At 35.7% G+C, this 16,734-nt stretch overlaps 2 protein-coding genes across 3 annotated transcripts in view; one reads left to right on the top strand and one right to left on the bottom strand.

The window, feature by feature from the left end:
- Positions 1–435: 435 nt before the first annotated feature.
- LOC137399673 (N-alpha-acetyltransferase 20-like) lies at positions 436–16,413 on the bottom strand. Of its 2 annotated transcripts, none has more exons than XM_068085860.1 (7): positions 16,356–16,413; positions 11,309–11,379; positions 10,097–10,121; positions 9,882–9,972; positions 8,109–8,238; positions 2,728–2,864; positions 436–724 (listed from the first exon to the last, which is right to left on the bottom strand). In XM_068085860.1, exons 2-7 carry the CDS (start codon positions 11,359–11,361, stop codon positions 639–641), a joined length of 522 nt encoding a protein of 173 aa, XP_067941961.1. In that variant the 5' UTR covers positions 11,362–11,379; positions 16,356–16,413; the 3' UTR covers positions 436–638. The 2 variants fall into 2 exon arrangements, with proteins under 2 accessions (XP_067941961.1, XP_067941960.1); XM_068085859.1 differs by having other exon boundaries at positions 16,307–16,412.
- Positions 16,414–16,520: 107 nt separating this feature from the next.
- LOC137399856 (protein AF-10-like) overlaps positions 16,521–16,734 on the top strand; it is a 36,966-nt gene continuing 36,752 nt past the window's right edge. Inside the window, exon 1 of the mRNA XM_068086097.1 lies at positions 16,521–16,671. The gene's annotated coding sequence lies outside the window, so the exon portion shown is untranslated. The remainder of the gene's footprint in view (positions 16,672–16,734) is intronic.

The raw sequence follows: 16,734 nt of genomic DNA, 5'->3' as shown, positions 1-16,734 counted from the left end.
TTGAGTGAGAAAGTATACAACTCCGAACATGCTATTAAATGTTTTTTTGTAGAACCGATGTGATGGCTCATTCATCATGAAAATAAATCTGATAAATAGCATATTTATAGATAGCTTTAAATAGCTTGTCAACTTGTAAATATTGACTGCTCGACTTTCATCAGCAACTTACATGCAAAATCACCATTTTTTTTAAAAACATTGAAATTGAAGAAAAGGGATGCGGATCTGGAATCGGCAAATGGAATTTAAGTTGTAGATATCATGAATCTGATCTAGCATAGATCTGAAACAAGATGGAATCCGACTGTGGCAGTATATTACAGATTTCTATCCGGGTGAGTCTGTATTTGCTTCTTAGCAGCTCATAAATTCACCAATGAAACCCATGTGCAAGTTGAAGTGTGGTCCTCTTATACGATTGATCGGCAAGTTTATTAGAGATAACAATCACTATGGCAACCTATTCTAACAACAACACGTTTGTCTTAGGCTTTAACAATTGTCTTATTGTCTTAGGCAGCCTCAATTGATAGTTATCAACATTGGAGTCAAAATGCAAATTCTAAAATATTCTGTAGCGAGTTGAAACTAGAGGAGTGTTGATAAGAGATGAGGGTGTAGATTTCAGTATAAGGCTAGTCAACTTCATCAGGAGGAACTGGGTGTTTCAATGGTACTATAGAATTTTTCTCTTTATCCATGGGAAGTGCCTTCCTCATATCTGTAAAGGTTTACTAAAGGTCAGCTAGAGGTCAATCTCAAGCAAGTGCTGAAGCATCTCTCAAGGATATTTGAGAATGAGTACAATGCAAATACTTCAAAACAAAATTTGATGTAACAGTAAAATTTGACTGTCCAAGAATAGGAGTACAACTGTTAATATCAACAAAGGTGTGGTAGTCATAGCATTGCTACAATACAAAAATATCACATAGCTGGATGTCTTAGACTGTAATTTTTTTATATTAACTTTTTAACTTCATGAATCTATGAATCACGTCTTTCTTTCTATGAATCACGAAATTCTGAATCACGTCTATGAATCTTCATATATATATATTGTACATAGCCTACACTCTCAGAACAGCGCTCAACTACATCTAGTAAGCCTTGACTAGATGTCTGACACAGGTTTGTTATGGTTTGAATCAGACAGAATAAAATAAAAATTTTATCTTAGCTACACCCACACCTATTTCAAACAATACCTGAAAGTTTTAAACAAATATGCCAAACAGCCATTTTATATTAGGCCTACTAATTTCAAAAAGAACAGAGGATGCTGAAAACTGAGGATGTTGCTACTATATGGAGCAATCAAAGGGGTGATATTTACCATGTGTGAGCTAGTGTCATGTGAACTACACATTTTACCATGACAAAACTAAAATGTATCATGGAAAGGCATTTTGAACATACAACTTTTGAGTAAAAACATGTAAAACTTGTTCCCTGATGTATGCATAATTGTAAATGTCAAAAACTAACCTAAATGTGTGTCTTTAGAATGATAATCTGTAAGAAAAACCCCAACCAATACACAACCAGATGATAATCAGGGTATACAAGTTAAAGTTATAAGTTAGCTCTTATCGGGAGCCAGAATGGACACTGTCTTCAAACCTTGATACTTACCTACTTAAACAAGTTGCCGGTTCAAAATCTATCCAAAATGACTGAAACGTTTGTGCGGAGTATATTGAATTTATTGAAAATTTAATATACTCTGTATGAATATAGGATACAGGGCTTGTATATACTCTGTATGAATATAGGATACAGGGTCTCGAATCTATTTGGATTAGGAAGTTCTTTTGTATGTGAACATCCATTCACATATGTATTACAACAACTGTTCATGTATGTTATGCTGTGAAACGTTCTTTTCGGCAGTGACTAATTCCACAGTCCTTACACCACGTTGTTATAACTGTTCCTTTATCATTGTCCGAATTAATATCACTATCACTTTTCTCATTGTATTCAAAGTTTTCAGCGTTTGCTTCACTACCATGGTCTTAATTATAATTATATTGATCAGTGATAAGAACATGGAACACTGCACGATCAAAGAAATTTGGTTTTGAACGTGAGTTGCGCATTGACTTGTTTATCCTCCATCCATTTGTAGTAGGAATCGCCTTCCGATTTGCTTTAGCTTATAGCATAACGCAATGCAGGCTAAGTAACCCATCCATTTACTTAGTCATAAATAAATGCACCCGCGGCAATATTTAAGACTTCATAACATTGATGTATTTTTCCTGCATTACTAAGCGACGACTTTATCAACTTCTACCAAAAATTACATAAATGTCGTTTGCCTACAGAACTAATTAAAAGACATCTATGTTGCTTCCCCAGCAAAAGAGTTGATAAGTTATGTAATGTATATTTGTTTATATTAGACCAATTATGACAAAAATTTTCCTTCTACATCCTGGTCAAAGCATCAGGTACGTTTTTCAATTATTAGGACAAATTGCATGTAGGCCTTATTTGCTATATTGTTTGGTATACATACAAAACCCAAAAGCTTGGCGGGCAACTTTAACGGTTGCCGAGGTAACTTGGCGGGCAACGAGGTAACTTTAACCCAATGTATTTGTAGCCAATCCATTCTGGCAAAGCATTTATAGCCTGCAGTGTGCACAAGGAATAAACACTAATAATATCTATTATTCTGTGCCTTCAAACTGCTACCAAAATAGTGTGGAGACTCACCATAAGCATCTTCATCTACTTCACCCGAGTAGTAGCCAAGGACCCTTCGATAGACGACATAATCAAACTGTTTGTACATATCTATAGCCACTTCATTCGATTTCCTCACAAAAAGGTCAACAAAGTAACAATCTTTCCTATAAAATGAAACAGTAAACTTTCTTTTAGCAAAAACTTGTAGCCTTGTAAGCAGCTGTTCAGAATAGCTAGCCATACACTTTGTGAGCCACTAGCTATAAACCTTGTGAGTTACTAGCTATAAACCTTGTGAGTTACTAGCTATAACCTTTGTGAGTCACTAGCTATAAACCTTGTGAGTCACAAGCTATAAACCTTGTGAGTTACTAGCTATAACCTTTGTGAGTCACTAGCTATAAACCTTGTGAGTCACGAGCTATAAAGATTTTGAGTCACAAGTTATAAATCTTTAGGCTGTGGGCTGAGCAGACAGAAAAGCTCTAGAATTGAAGTTCTGTTGGCACCCCTTTCAATGGCAATACCTGCAGTGATTTAGACTAATTTGGGTATAGAAAAGTTAAAACTGAAGTTGCCACAGCTGCTGTTCCCACTTTTGGGACGAATGCGATAAAACTCATGTTTTACGATTTATCTCTCCTGTCGAAAAGATTTCATTCATAGATGCAGCAGATTTGTAGCTTTTTATAATTATTTTGCAGTGATTTAGGATGTCAGTGGTGAAGTCGAAATTTATCTTTTATTTATTTTCTAACATTCCATATCTTATGATTGTTACACGTACATGTAAACTATATACATATGGCTTAATAACTTCATTTTACAAATAAAATCAAAACACCATAATGACGTTCTATAGTATTTTAATGATGAATCATAGAAAATATTAAGAAAGCTGCAAACACTGTAAACATGGTGATTATTAGTACTAATGCTAGTATCAACAGTCTCACAAAACTAGGGGTGTTACTTCAAAATATTGGACATCCTAACTATTTGTTCAATAGGTTGAGTTCTTAATCATCGTCCTCGTCATCGGCATCCACTGCTATTGCTGCTTCAGTTTTGTTGTAGTGCAGGCATGCGCTAGGCTCTGTGTAAGGCAGCTTTGCCTTGATACCGGCACATCTGTTCCCTCAGCAGCTGGATTTTAAACACCCACATAGAACTGCTTGCAGAATATCAGGTAGCACAATAATGCTGGTATGACACTTTACTGCATACTCATCGTATTCCTTGTGCAGTACCCAACCACACAAAGAAAGAAATGACAGTTTGGAAAGTTGTGTTTTTGCCTCTTTTCATATAGCCGCTACATAATTGGCACGTGCACATGTTCTTTCAGAGATTGATGGCAAGAAGGAGGGACTGACTTGCACCAAATAACTAGTCAACGAATAGCCTGTACCTATAGTTGGACACAAATAGCCTGTATCTTAGCTAGTTGATGTCTATGCCATTTACCTGGTTGCTATCTTCCTGGCCATAGAGTCTGCATGGATGTGTCACAGAGAGAATAAAGTTGCACCAAAACATAAATGATTCTCCGTGTCTTTTTATTGCATGCTGACTTTCGACATCCCCGTTGACGAGTTTCTTATGACTTCTTTCCATTTGCCCGCAAATGATAAAATTGCATCACAGCTGGAGAAAGCGTGCAAACATATGAGGCTCTCAAGTTGGGAGATTATCTCCGAAATTAGTAGCCATTGCACTGACATCTAATAGCTACTTCTTGTCCCTTTTTCCAATAAGAAAAACAGATTCGGCAATTAATATTCTTACCATGGACAAGTGCCATGATAGCAACATCTGTGTCAAAAGACTCTATGAAACTGTGAATAGTCATCAGCAACATGACATACAAGATTCATGTCTGCCTCCTCGTGATCACAAGCCAGAGCAGGCACCTCTGTAGTGGTGGGTTGAGCATGAGGGTTATTACTAAGCTGGTAGCATAATCTTGTTGTTGTAATGTAGAGTATCAGGGTTTCATGCCTAACTGTATTCTTCCAGTGTGAAACAATGAATGCCAACATCACTTCCTTGTGGCTTCAAGACTTTAGAAAGGTTTTTCAGTCAAATTGCTTTGTAGAGTCATATCTCCTTTTGCTTCACTCCCACCCCTTGACCCTCTTCTGATAATAGTTATCGATCACCAGATCCACATGAGCAACCTTGTACCTTTTAGCATGAGCAATAAGCACATCATCAAGAATGGTATCAGCAAGCTGTCTGCACATTGAACGAATGGCACTGGCAGAGCTTGGATAAACGCCGTGGCATCTACAATGGTGGCCGCACATCCTAAATACATGTAGCTTGGTGTCACTGCATTTATGATGGTTTGATCATGTGTGCCATAGATATGAACTGGCCCTCTGAAAAGGTTTCTGACTTAGTTGCCCTCAGGTGACCTGGGCTGAAATATCCAAATACTACAGCTAGAGGCACAGCTATTGCTTGTCCATTTACATAAAAAGTTCCAAATTACCACCGGCAAGTGTTGAACAATCTTAATAATTGATTCCGTCGAGGCAAGATTAATCAATATTTTCATCACTTATGCAGTGGTGTATTTAGCATGATGCAGATACACTCGTCATAGTAAAACTCGGCCATCTCTAAAGCAACCGCATCTTGATCAACGAGCATGAATATGTTTTTCTTGTTTGATGGTAAGAGCATTCTTCAACCCACCTGCATATGTAGGCAGATGCACCACTCGCAAAACTACCGAGATGTTTACACACAACTATACTTGAACATGTTTACAAGGGTTTAAATACACTGCAGTGTCATAGCTGCTTTCAGGGTGTTGTGATGCCAAACATTAACACCATATTAGCACAAACTGGACTGCAAAACACTACACCGGTTATAAATTACTTATTATAGTCAAAGCAAAATCATGTCTTGAGTGAACTTACAGGATTGAGGTACATGTCAATAGTTTCAGTTTTAGCTACATAAAGGACAGTTTTGCGAGTACAGTTATACTTCGACTTACCAGTGTCCCAACATACGAGAAACTTGAAATATGAGCCAGCTTTCAAGCAGGTTTTAGCACTAACAAACGAGCCACTTTTGAGATACGGGCACGCGAGTGGCCAAGTATGTCAGAAGTGTCTTATGAGAACAGCGTCACTCTGTATTTTTCAACTGCTTAGGTTATACTTTTGCAACATGCTTTTTGTGCGCGTTTATCAAAGCAGAAGTGCGCGTAGACCAAAAGCCAACCGGTACAATGAAAAGAAATAGCGAATGATAACAATTGATGGGCCCTATTAAGTGTGAAATTATAGAAAAACATGATAATGTAATAGAGGACCGCATTTCTACCAAGCAAATAAACATATGTTAGAAAAATGGCAAGAGTTTTCAGAATTTATAAAAAATAGACATTCGGAGTAGTTGGCCAGTGGTCATGCATTAGCCCTTTGTGACAACACTGTGTTCGTCTTTTTCGCAACATGTTGAAAGGGTGACAAAGGCAAACGTCCTTATATAGGTTTCGCTTAAAACGACCGGCTGATCGTGAGAGCAAAACCAAGGAAAAATTAGCTAAGCGGCGAGAAGAAATTTACAACTATGAATGCCAAAGAAATTTTAATAACGCTAAGTTTAAAATAAACGTTTGCTTTTAAGTTTGCGCATCAGAATCCAAATTTATTAAAGTCAAATGTTGTAATGAAGGATAAGTTCTCTCTCCCTCTTTGGCAAATGGTAGCGTTAAGTGCTATTGTATGTAATTAATCTTACATTTTAATTCATCATATTTCTTTGCATTGTTATTTATTTGTTGTTTTTTGAAAGCATGTGGTTAGTTAGGACAATTACTAACATGTTTTTTTCTGTTACAGTATCTTAATTTAAGTGTTTTTGTTTGTATTCTTCACAGTATGGAAACCAATCAATATATATTTAACTGTTTTATATATAAATAAATTGCACCAACGTGCGAGTAAATTGACATACGAGCGCAGTCCCAGAACGCATTAAGCTCGTCATTCGAGGTATGACTGTAGTTGATTTGTGTGAGTAGTACTACACTTTCTTTTCACAAATCACGCATATACGTTCAAGTGTAGATCTTGGTGCGGAGAAGTCGAGAGCAGAATTAGATCTTGTGATTTTCTTTGGTGACTCATCTTCCTCTTGACAAGGTATATCATAAGTGGCAGGTTTCTGAATCTCTTCATGTGGCTAAATGAAAGTCAGAACAACATTAATGAGTGGGCAAATCGTTTAATCAGCTAAGACCAATAAACCATAGTGAATACATACATGATTTGTCCATTTGATAAAAAGGGCAAGACTAATGGTTAATGCCTGGCTAGATTGAAATTTAGTTCTTCTTCAAACAGAACGCAAGCACCTTGGTCAGTAGCCACAACCACTGTTTTGTACAGATTACCATGTCAGCATTCATTTCATTTTAATAATAATTAACTAATTACAAAATAATTACTTTATAGAATAATTACAAGTCACATTATCTCACCTTGAATGTCTAAGTGGTAAAGTATCTCAAGTCTAAAAAATACTCACTCACCTCACTGTGTTTTTCCTAGCAAGGTTTATCTTGCTTTTGTTAATCAGTCTCTGATAGAAAGCTTGACGAATCTGAGAACCTTGCAGATAAGTTGAAGGGATACACTGTTGGAAACAGACCTTTCAGGCTCTTTAAAAAAGTATTAGTAAGCTTTCTAGACAGCGGCTAAATGTTTGACTTGTGCGTTTAGTCAATGCTATCAAAGTACTTTCTTGAGAACCATTTATGTGGGCTACACAAGCCATGTCAAAGCTCACACCTTGCATGCAAGACAACAAAATAAAGATAGGCTGGCGATGCTTTGCCCTGATGTAGTAAATGGACAAACTGATTTACTAAAAGCCAAAAACATTTTGGTAAAAAAGGAGACAACTCCTTAATATCTATCAAACAAAATGTGAAAATTCTTCTACTAGCGGGAATGGTAAGCTTAGCAACTCATTGGATATAAATTCTATACTATTTAATCTATTTAGGAACTGCAAGAAATTGCCACTGAAGAGTGGTGCCAACAGAAATGAAAGACAAACTGCCTTGGCCCATCGCCTACTTGGAAGTCACTTTATCTCGCAAAGGTAAAAGAACAAACACTTAGCTTTTGATTGCCTTTAACTGGCTTTTCTGCGCGTTACTTATTTGCCTCCCTCTAATGCCTTAGATATCAGCAACGTACAAGTTATAATTGTCTGTCAAAAACACAGACATCAATTGAGGAAGACATTAGCGTACCAAACATCATTTACAGGTCTAAGTGAAAATGCATGAAAGACTGCTTGGCAGCGAGCTAACCATACACTAATATCTTTGTAAGCAAAGTGAGGTAGCGCCTTACTTTATTGCAGTCACCTACCTGACAGATATGTCCTCTAGAACTCTCATCAGCTTGCCAGCCAAACCTAACCTTCGATATTCTGGTGTGACAGTGATACATGTAACATGGCCATGAAAATTCTCCTGTTGTCCTTCGCACTTGCCTATTACTGTATGAGAAGGCACCTTCTAATCAAATTCACATTATTGTATGAGAAGGCACCTTCTGATCAAATTCACATTACTGTATGAGAAAGTACCTGCTGATCATATACATGTTACTGAATGAGAAAGTACCTGCTGAGCACATACATGTTACTGTATGAGAAGGTAACTGCTGAGCACATACATGTTACTGTATGAGAAGGTAACTGCTGAGCACATACATGTTACTGTATGAGAAAGTAACTGCTGAGCACATACATGTTACTGTATGAGAAGGTAACTGCTGAGCACATACATGTTACTGTATGAGAAGTAACTGCTGAGCACATACATGTTACTGTATGAGAAAGTAACTGCTGAGCACATACATGTTACTGTATGAGAAGGTAACTGCTGAGCACATACATGTTACTGTATGAGAAAGTAACTGCTGAGCACATACATGTTACTGTATGAGAAGTAACTGCTGAGCACATACATGTTACTGTATGAGAAAGTAACTGCTGAGCACATACATGTTACTGTATGAGAAAGTAACTGCTGAGCACATACATGTTACTGTATGAGAAAGTAACTGCTGAGCACATACATGTTACTGTATGGGAAGGTACTTGATGGTGATACGTTACATAAATATTTTGACTTCCCTGAGCATGCAATGTTGAAAAGCTAGTACAATATTCGATTTCAAAGTCCACTGAAGCAACAACTTAAAAGATAATTCGATAATACGGCCATTTTAAATAATAATTTACCGAAATTTCAAAGCAAATAATAATACTGTACAGCAGATATGAGCTCAAGGGACTATTTTTCGGCTTGTAAACGAAAAACCGGAAATGCACAGGGTAGCCATGCAGTTTCCAGATTCATCTTCAAGGCAGCAACATTTTGTTTGGTGGTAGAAGTAATATAAAGTTTCATGCATTCTTAACACCACTAATGGTTTGTCTGGGAATTCAACCCTAAACTGTTGTTCACAAGTCAGGCACTGGAGACCAAGAGGCTGCTCCGGCTTTCTTACCTTTGTTATTCTTAAGAAATTTAACAAAAACCTTTGTCACTCAACTCGGTGGAGCTCATAAACAATATATTTTTGTTTTCAACTGGTTATCAACCGACAATATTAATGCATAGTAATGATTTATATGCTGTCTAGCTAATATTTTAAAACATTTTTGGACAGCCTGGTGTTGGCTTGATGATGAATTTCTGAATTACACCAAAATGATTTCATCTTGTGATAGAAAAGTTCATTTACTTTTTATTTGATACTAACCCCCTGTCAGTACAGACCAGTTGATACTGGCCTGCAAAATACAATCTGCAGAAATGGCAAGATTCAAATATTGATCAGCCAATTAAATGGTGATAGGCAAGCCAAGCCTTTCTACCATATTCAAAATATTTTCATGATTCCAGTTAGCTCATTCTCAACATAATAGATAAAACCAAAACAAGATTGATTAATTTTTTTGTCAGCCAAAACTATCAATTAAAAATATCTGATGCTTAAAAATAAGACACTGTTTATGAAGCTAACAGATCTTCACCTATAACCAATAACCACCAACTCCAGTTTTAGAGACCAAACAAGAATGCCTAACTAGAAAGCAAGTTGAAGCACTAAGGCAAATATTGAACTAACCGTATCCCATTATATCTCCTGTAGGAGACTCCGCAACTTGCAGATACTCTGGCCATCTAGCGACATAGTGTAGGTAGAATGGTATGCTATACTGCTTCAAGGTCAAGGTCTTATTCAGGACATGTTTGACATTTACAATAACCAATAACGACCTTGACAAACTCGAGCAAATTATAGTGAACCTGATATTCAATTCCTTTTGTAAATAAGGATACAGTTTCTGTCAGAGGATCAAGATTTCTAAAAAAGAAATTACAGACTATATTATATAAATTAGGAAGTCATCAATCAATAACGTCATAAACTAAAACAAAAATGTTATTCTTCAACCAAAACATACAGTTGTAAAGCCAACTAAGCAAGACAAATGAGAGACAATGGAGAAATACAGCAAATAGTTTTTCATTTATTTAGTACAAACTATATGGAAGCTTGGCCTTGCCTGGGTAATAAAAATCTTTGATCAGAAAATTTCTTTTTATTTAACATATAACAACAGTTACCATTCTAACTTTCAAACTGCATATCATGAGAAAAGTGTTTTGTGCAGTTTAAATAGATTAAGAGAAAAAATATAACAACTGTAAAGGTTTTCAAACTTTAAATGTAAAATTTAAGAGTTAAAAGCAAAGTTTAAACGTGAGATAATTAGCAAGTAATAGCTAAAGCAAGTCTGTTTTGCTACGATTACAATAAAAGATGATTTGGTAATGATACAATTAATACGAAATAAGAAAACAAAATAAACATCCTGAATATGTTGAATTAATAATAACAATTCTTGCATAGAAGTGTGTGTATAAAAAAGGTTACTGTTCCAGCAGAAGCTATCCATCAAAACTTTGGATACAACGATACTGGTACCTCTAGATATTGGTACAAATGTAAAAATGAGATATCAGACTGTCTTTGTCTGACCGAACGGAGAGAGAATGTAGAGGCTATTCCTACTCAAGAAAATACAATTTTCCGCGTGAAAATTGTATTATTAAATTATAGCCATTACCGCGATTGAGCAAGCGAACCTTACAAAAAAACCGGAAATAGAAGTTCATGAAAACACGAAAAAGCATTGTTGCATCGAGTTGATAGAGTTTCAATTAATATGTAAATTAGCGCGTGAAATCGGGAAAAGGATTTATACATTATATAGTAATAGCTATGAATTGTAAGAACCTTCGTAGACTGGTGGATAGACAATCGGATTACAAACCTGCGGTTGCAATCTTCATGAGTTTAAATGCAGCAGGATGCGAGATTTTAATTTCAAGATTTTAATAGCTATATATTAAGCTATATTAAGCTATATTAAGCTTCGGTGTGTAAGCTATTTTAATAGCTTACACACCGAAGGACACACAGACAGACACACAAATTTTGAGATTTATAGATAAAAGATAAATACAAACAAATCAAAGCAGACTTACGGTTTATTAAATTTGAAGAAATCATCGCACCGTAGAGGCCTTAATGTTGTCATCTCAGCTGGTATAATCACCTGTAACACACAAGGAATGGTTGGGAGATGGAGTGATGGCTAAGCCTTAACTTCCTACTCAATTGTGACAGTTGTTTCAATCTGTCAAAACATATAGGTAAAACTATTTTATGTTGCTGCTTATTTCAAAGATCACCCAGCTCGTTTGCATCTTGTATCGCATTGCTTATCCCGGTTTTCTGCAATACACTTTGTCATTGCAAATCTTTCTTTGCAGTTCAAAATTTAAACAATAATTTTGTTACTACCATAAAACTGGGATTAATATATTTCAGTTTGTTGGGTTGGGTAAGGTAGCTGGAGGTTTCTAAAAATCATAAATTGTCTACTATAGTTAAAAGCTCATTCTAATTTACTGAAAGCTCACTAAGATTGAAGGCAAGATGCGGTGAACCTAATAACCTAGTTAGATAAATTAATTAGAGCCCTAATATAAAATTACTAACGCTGATGAAAAAAAATTGTACCACTTCACCCTCAAGTAGGCTTAGCAGGTGATCAACTTCATTCAGATTTTGCCTGTTCCTTTTGTATAGGCTACATGTACATGTATATACATTACATTATATACCCTACAGGCCTACAGGATGAAAATATTCGCGGAGTTATGTTTCGCGCAAATCGCCTTGTTCATGCATATTCACAAAGGAACACAATCACTCTCTATCAAGAGTTAACTCTATTGCAGATAGCAATAGAGTTAACCCTTCGCATGCGTACACCGCATGTTTCGGTTTCTATTTAGCTTACAACTACGAGCCGATCATGCTAGGCTATAAATTTCTTGCTGCATCCAGAGGTTTTCACGAATATTTATCGCTTTGGAGGCCTTTGATGAACCAACAACTTGTGGTAAAAAGTGAGTTTTTTTCAAAACCATTTACTAAATTAGTAATTGAATTTTACTTTGGTTCTTTGGTAAAACACAATATTTATTTTTTCCATCCCTATCGCTTCGTTATTCGTTTTAGTGTGAGAAAGGAGCCCAATAATCTGCACAACCCATTTTCAGTAAAGCTAATAAACGCAGACTGCGCAACGGTTGGTAATCTATCACGTGAAATAAGTAAAGTAAGCAGCTTTTTTCATCATACACGGAGGCACAGACTGCAAGGGTGGTGGATGTCATTTCTAGAAGATCACCAATCATTCAGGGAGGTCTTGAAATTGAGGTAGAAGTGATCGCAGCTGCTAACGAGGAGAATATATCCGTTTTAAAAAAGGAACAAGAACGCCTTTACAATCACAAATTTTTGGTCAACCGGCAGAACGTTGCAATAGTAAGCCATGAAAAGAGTTCTCATGATAACTCCCCTACCAGCCATGTAGTAGCGAGAGAATCGCCTTTAACATCTACCCAAGACAGTGACAGCGATATAGCGCTGCTATTACCAAAATAACTAGGCAGAGAGCACCATTACATGCTAGTATTTACTTATCAAGTGTATCAGTTTAATTTTATTGCCAAGCAACCGCAACATGGGCCAAACTGTTTTCATTTACTCTATTCATTGTTTGTAAAATTTTATTTGTATTTGAAATATTGTATTTGTACATTCAATTTTGTAATTAATTATTAGCCTATATATTTATACATAAGCTAATTCATGAGCTAAGCATAATTCATGCTAAAATAGAAATTTTTGGCTTCATCCAGAGGTTTTCATGAATGCTCATCGATTCGGAGGCCTTTGGTGAACCAACAACTTGTGGTAAGTTATGAGTTTTTTTCAACGTAAAGAACTGCAGGAGATTTTTTCGATGATGATGCCGTGCCGAATAACTTGTGACAACCTTGAATAGGCGATTTTGTAAAGAGGTGTGATGCATTGGTAATGGGGTTAACTCAAAGCCCCGGCGACAATTTAAAAAAATTTGGAACTCGGCTACGTTTACTACTTCTGCCTAGCGACTAGTTTTTAATTTGAGGCAGTAGTTATTCTCCCTTGTGTTTAACAATAGAACTAATTATTCAAGCGAATTTAATAATTCGCGGAATCGTCAGTTCACGAAATCGCGAATTATTAAATCCGTCAAAAAATTTCATCCTGTAGGGTATAACAGTTGCGGTCAAAGTTCTTGTAAATGTGACTGTTTATTCCACAAAATGGCATTCAGATGCGCATACAAAAATTCAGCGGAAAATCTTGCTGCACTACATAAAAAGCTATGAAAATACGAATTAGCAAACATTAAAGGAGTCTACACACTATTAGCAGATAATTCTTACAGTATGAATGAGAAGTAGACAATGGTCAGCTGTTCAAATCAATATGGACATTTAATCCAATCTACATATACGCTACTTTGAGTAAATTGATTAAAATCAAGTAAAATAAAAAACTCTGTTCCCATCTTCCATTTCTTTCCATTGATGGGTTAGTGTAATTATTTCATACTGTCATATCTTTAATTTTCAATATACTTTTAGGATTATGATACATCTATTATGATACATCTATTGGATACCTTAAACAGATCTCCAATGCTTTAGAATGTGTAGTTGTTTAAAATACCCAAACAATAGTAATGGAGTCTGCAAAAAGTCTGAAAATTCTCCCCGCGTTATGCTTATCGAATTACGCCCTCACTGGCTTATGAACATTCAACAGTCTCACGTTCAAAAGTGGTGACTTTGTAGTCCCTAAAAATTCCAAAAATTAATAACTAAAACAATTTTGTATTATAAATCATACAGAGTAAATTTTCCAATTCGTCAGATCATTTGATTTTCCCTAAGAAAAAAGGATCGTGCAAATTTGCCATCGAAGAGTTGCCATTTCATTGTAGTACTATCCACTGCGAGAAAACTTTATGGAGCTTCACTAACTCAATATCATTCCTAAAATTTCTAATAAGACTGGAGTAAAAAATAACGCCCAAATAAAATCCTTAGTAACAATTGAGCTTTTTCTTTAATTATTAATATTATTGTTTTTAACCTCGTCTGCATCCCACGAAAAATAACGTGACAGATTATAATAAAACGACACAACTCGCTATATTTTAACACTGGGAAATAAAAAATGTTCAGTACTAACATTTTGCCTTCAAGTTAAATAATTATCTACTCCTTAGCTGATTACTTTACGAATCATAATTTCGTATTCACTTATCAGGCCTGCCAACCCAAGAGTGGGGCAATGCTTGAGATTTGGTTTTGGGGGAATTGATGTACATCAATGATAGTATATATAAATTTGTGAAAATTGGGGCAAAAATCTCACGCATTTTCATTTTTTCTTTGGGGTGATTGCGTGAGTCTCACGCCCAATGCGTGAGAGTTGGCAGGTATGTCACTAATATCTAAATTCACTTGATTAATGAGTTGCATTTATCTACGTATTTAGTTTGACACAGCTAAGGAAATGGCAAGTAAAACGACAGGTCAGATCAGATTGTTCTCACTGAGAGCCTCTAAAGGCAAAAAGACGTGAAAACTCAGTTTCAAGAACCTTTTTTGTTTATTTTTTACTTTTATTTATTTATTTTTATTCTTTATTATATATTTATTGATATATACATGTAAGAATCTCTCCGGTTAAATCAAAGAAACTAAACATCTGCACACTCAACATCCCCTCGAAGATCCCTAGTTGTTTTTGGCCAAAAGGAGTGAAAATACTGCCCTGATTTTATAGATGGCATGTACAATTCCCTATTTTGTCTTGAATCGTGTGGGTTATTGGGAAGAGTAAAAGTGTTTTGAATAACACCAGAACTCAACACTTTGCAATATAGTTTTATTTGGGCATCTTTTCTACGTTCTTGTAATGAATTTATGTTAGTGCTTTCCCTTAATTGTGAAAAGCTTACTGGTGATCTTATGCGGTAAACAAATTTCAGACATTTATTTTGGATTTTCTCGATCTTCTTGATATCTTTTTTTAAATGTGGGTCCCACACCTGGCAAGCATATTCAAGGCCTGATCGTATCAGAGTCTTGTATGCCACTAATCTTGTCTTAGTGTCAGCTGTTTTAAGAACTCTATGTAACATTCCTACTAGTCTGTTAGCTTTTGATGGAATTTTATCTATGTGTTTTCCCATTTTAATTTACTACTCAGCTCAACTCCTAAATATGGATTAGAGTCAACATTCGTTAACTTTACATTATGTAAATAGTAGTCTTGCTGAGATTTCAGTTCACCGATGGAAAGAACTGAACACTTTGAAGGATCAAAAGAAAGTTGCTAAATGCAGGACCATTCCTCGAGAGTCATTAATTCTTCGTTTAAAACTGCACTCTCACTTCTTAAATTTTACACAAGGGCATCATCTGCAAACAGACGACATTCCGATGTTATTTTACCTGACAAGTCGTTCACATAAACAAGAAACAGAAGCGGACCCAAAACCAATCCCTGAGGGATCCCAGAGAGAACATCGCAAAAATTTGATTCAACACCCTTCACTGAAACAAATTGCTTCCTACTAATTAAAAAATTTCTAATCCATGATATAAATATAGGGCGAACGCCAAGGCTTTCTAACTTAAATAGCAATTTTCGATGATTTACTGAATCAAAGGCCTTTGAAAAGTCCAGTATCAAAACATCTGTGATATGATGTTTCTCTTTATTTAAAGCTAAATCATTGAAAGTATGGATCAGTTGTGTCTCACATGATCTGTCTTTACGGAAGCCATGCTGAAAGTCACACAATATTTTGTTTTTATCAAAAAATTGATGAATGCTGAAAGCTATTATGTGTTCCAGTAACTTGCAAGTAATACAAGTCAATGAGACAGGCCTGTAATTGTTTGGTTGCTTTCTATCGCCCTTTTTAAAAATTGGTTTCACCTTGGCAAGCTTCCATATATCCGGAAGAGAGCTCGACTTCTAAGGTATAAGGGTATAAAAGGTAAGGTATAACTTTAAGAAATTCAAATGTAAAAACACCAAGTTGTCCTTTTTGAGAAACTTACTTGGCTTTGAGTGGTATGGAGAAAGCTTTAAAATGCAAAGTATTTTTACCTTACAACGTTCAATCGGTGAAGTAAGTGTGAATGAAGCGCTGAGATAAAAAGAATAGTTGTAAATGGATTCACCTAACTCGCTTTGATGGTTCGCATCTAAATAGCAAATATAACAATTAAGAACCAATCGCGTAGCGTTGCAGCTTTTTCGGACAATATTGAGCAAGGTCACGGATTGACACTTTTTATGGAAGGCAATTATATGAAAAAGGCTAGACATTACTCAATGATCAACGAAAGTGCATAGAATAATGGCGCAAGATCAACAGTAGTAGATCAGCATTGTCATATTTAATTGCTTGATTACTATCAAGGTATTAAACATTATTTGTAAAATTTGCGCTTTTCATAGCATGCTCAGTCTGACAAAAACATAC

The sequence above is a fragment of the Watersipora subatra genome, chromosome 7 (genome assembly GCF_963576615.1).
Source record: "Watersipora subatra chromosome 7, tzWatSuba1.1, whole genome shotgun sequence".
NCBI classification, from domain to species: domain Eukaryota; kingdom Metazoa; phylum Bryozoa; class Gymnolaemata; order Cheilostomatida; family Watersiporidae; genus Watersipora; species Watersipora subatra.
This window is presented reverse-complemented; position numbering and strand designations above follow the sequence as displayed.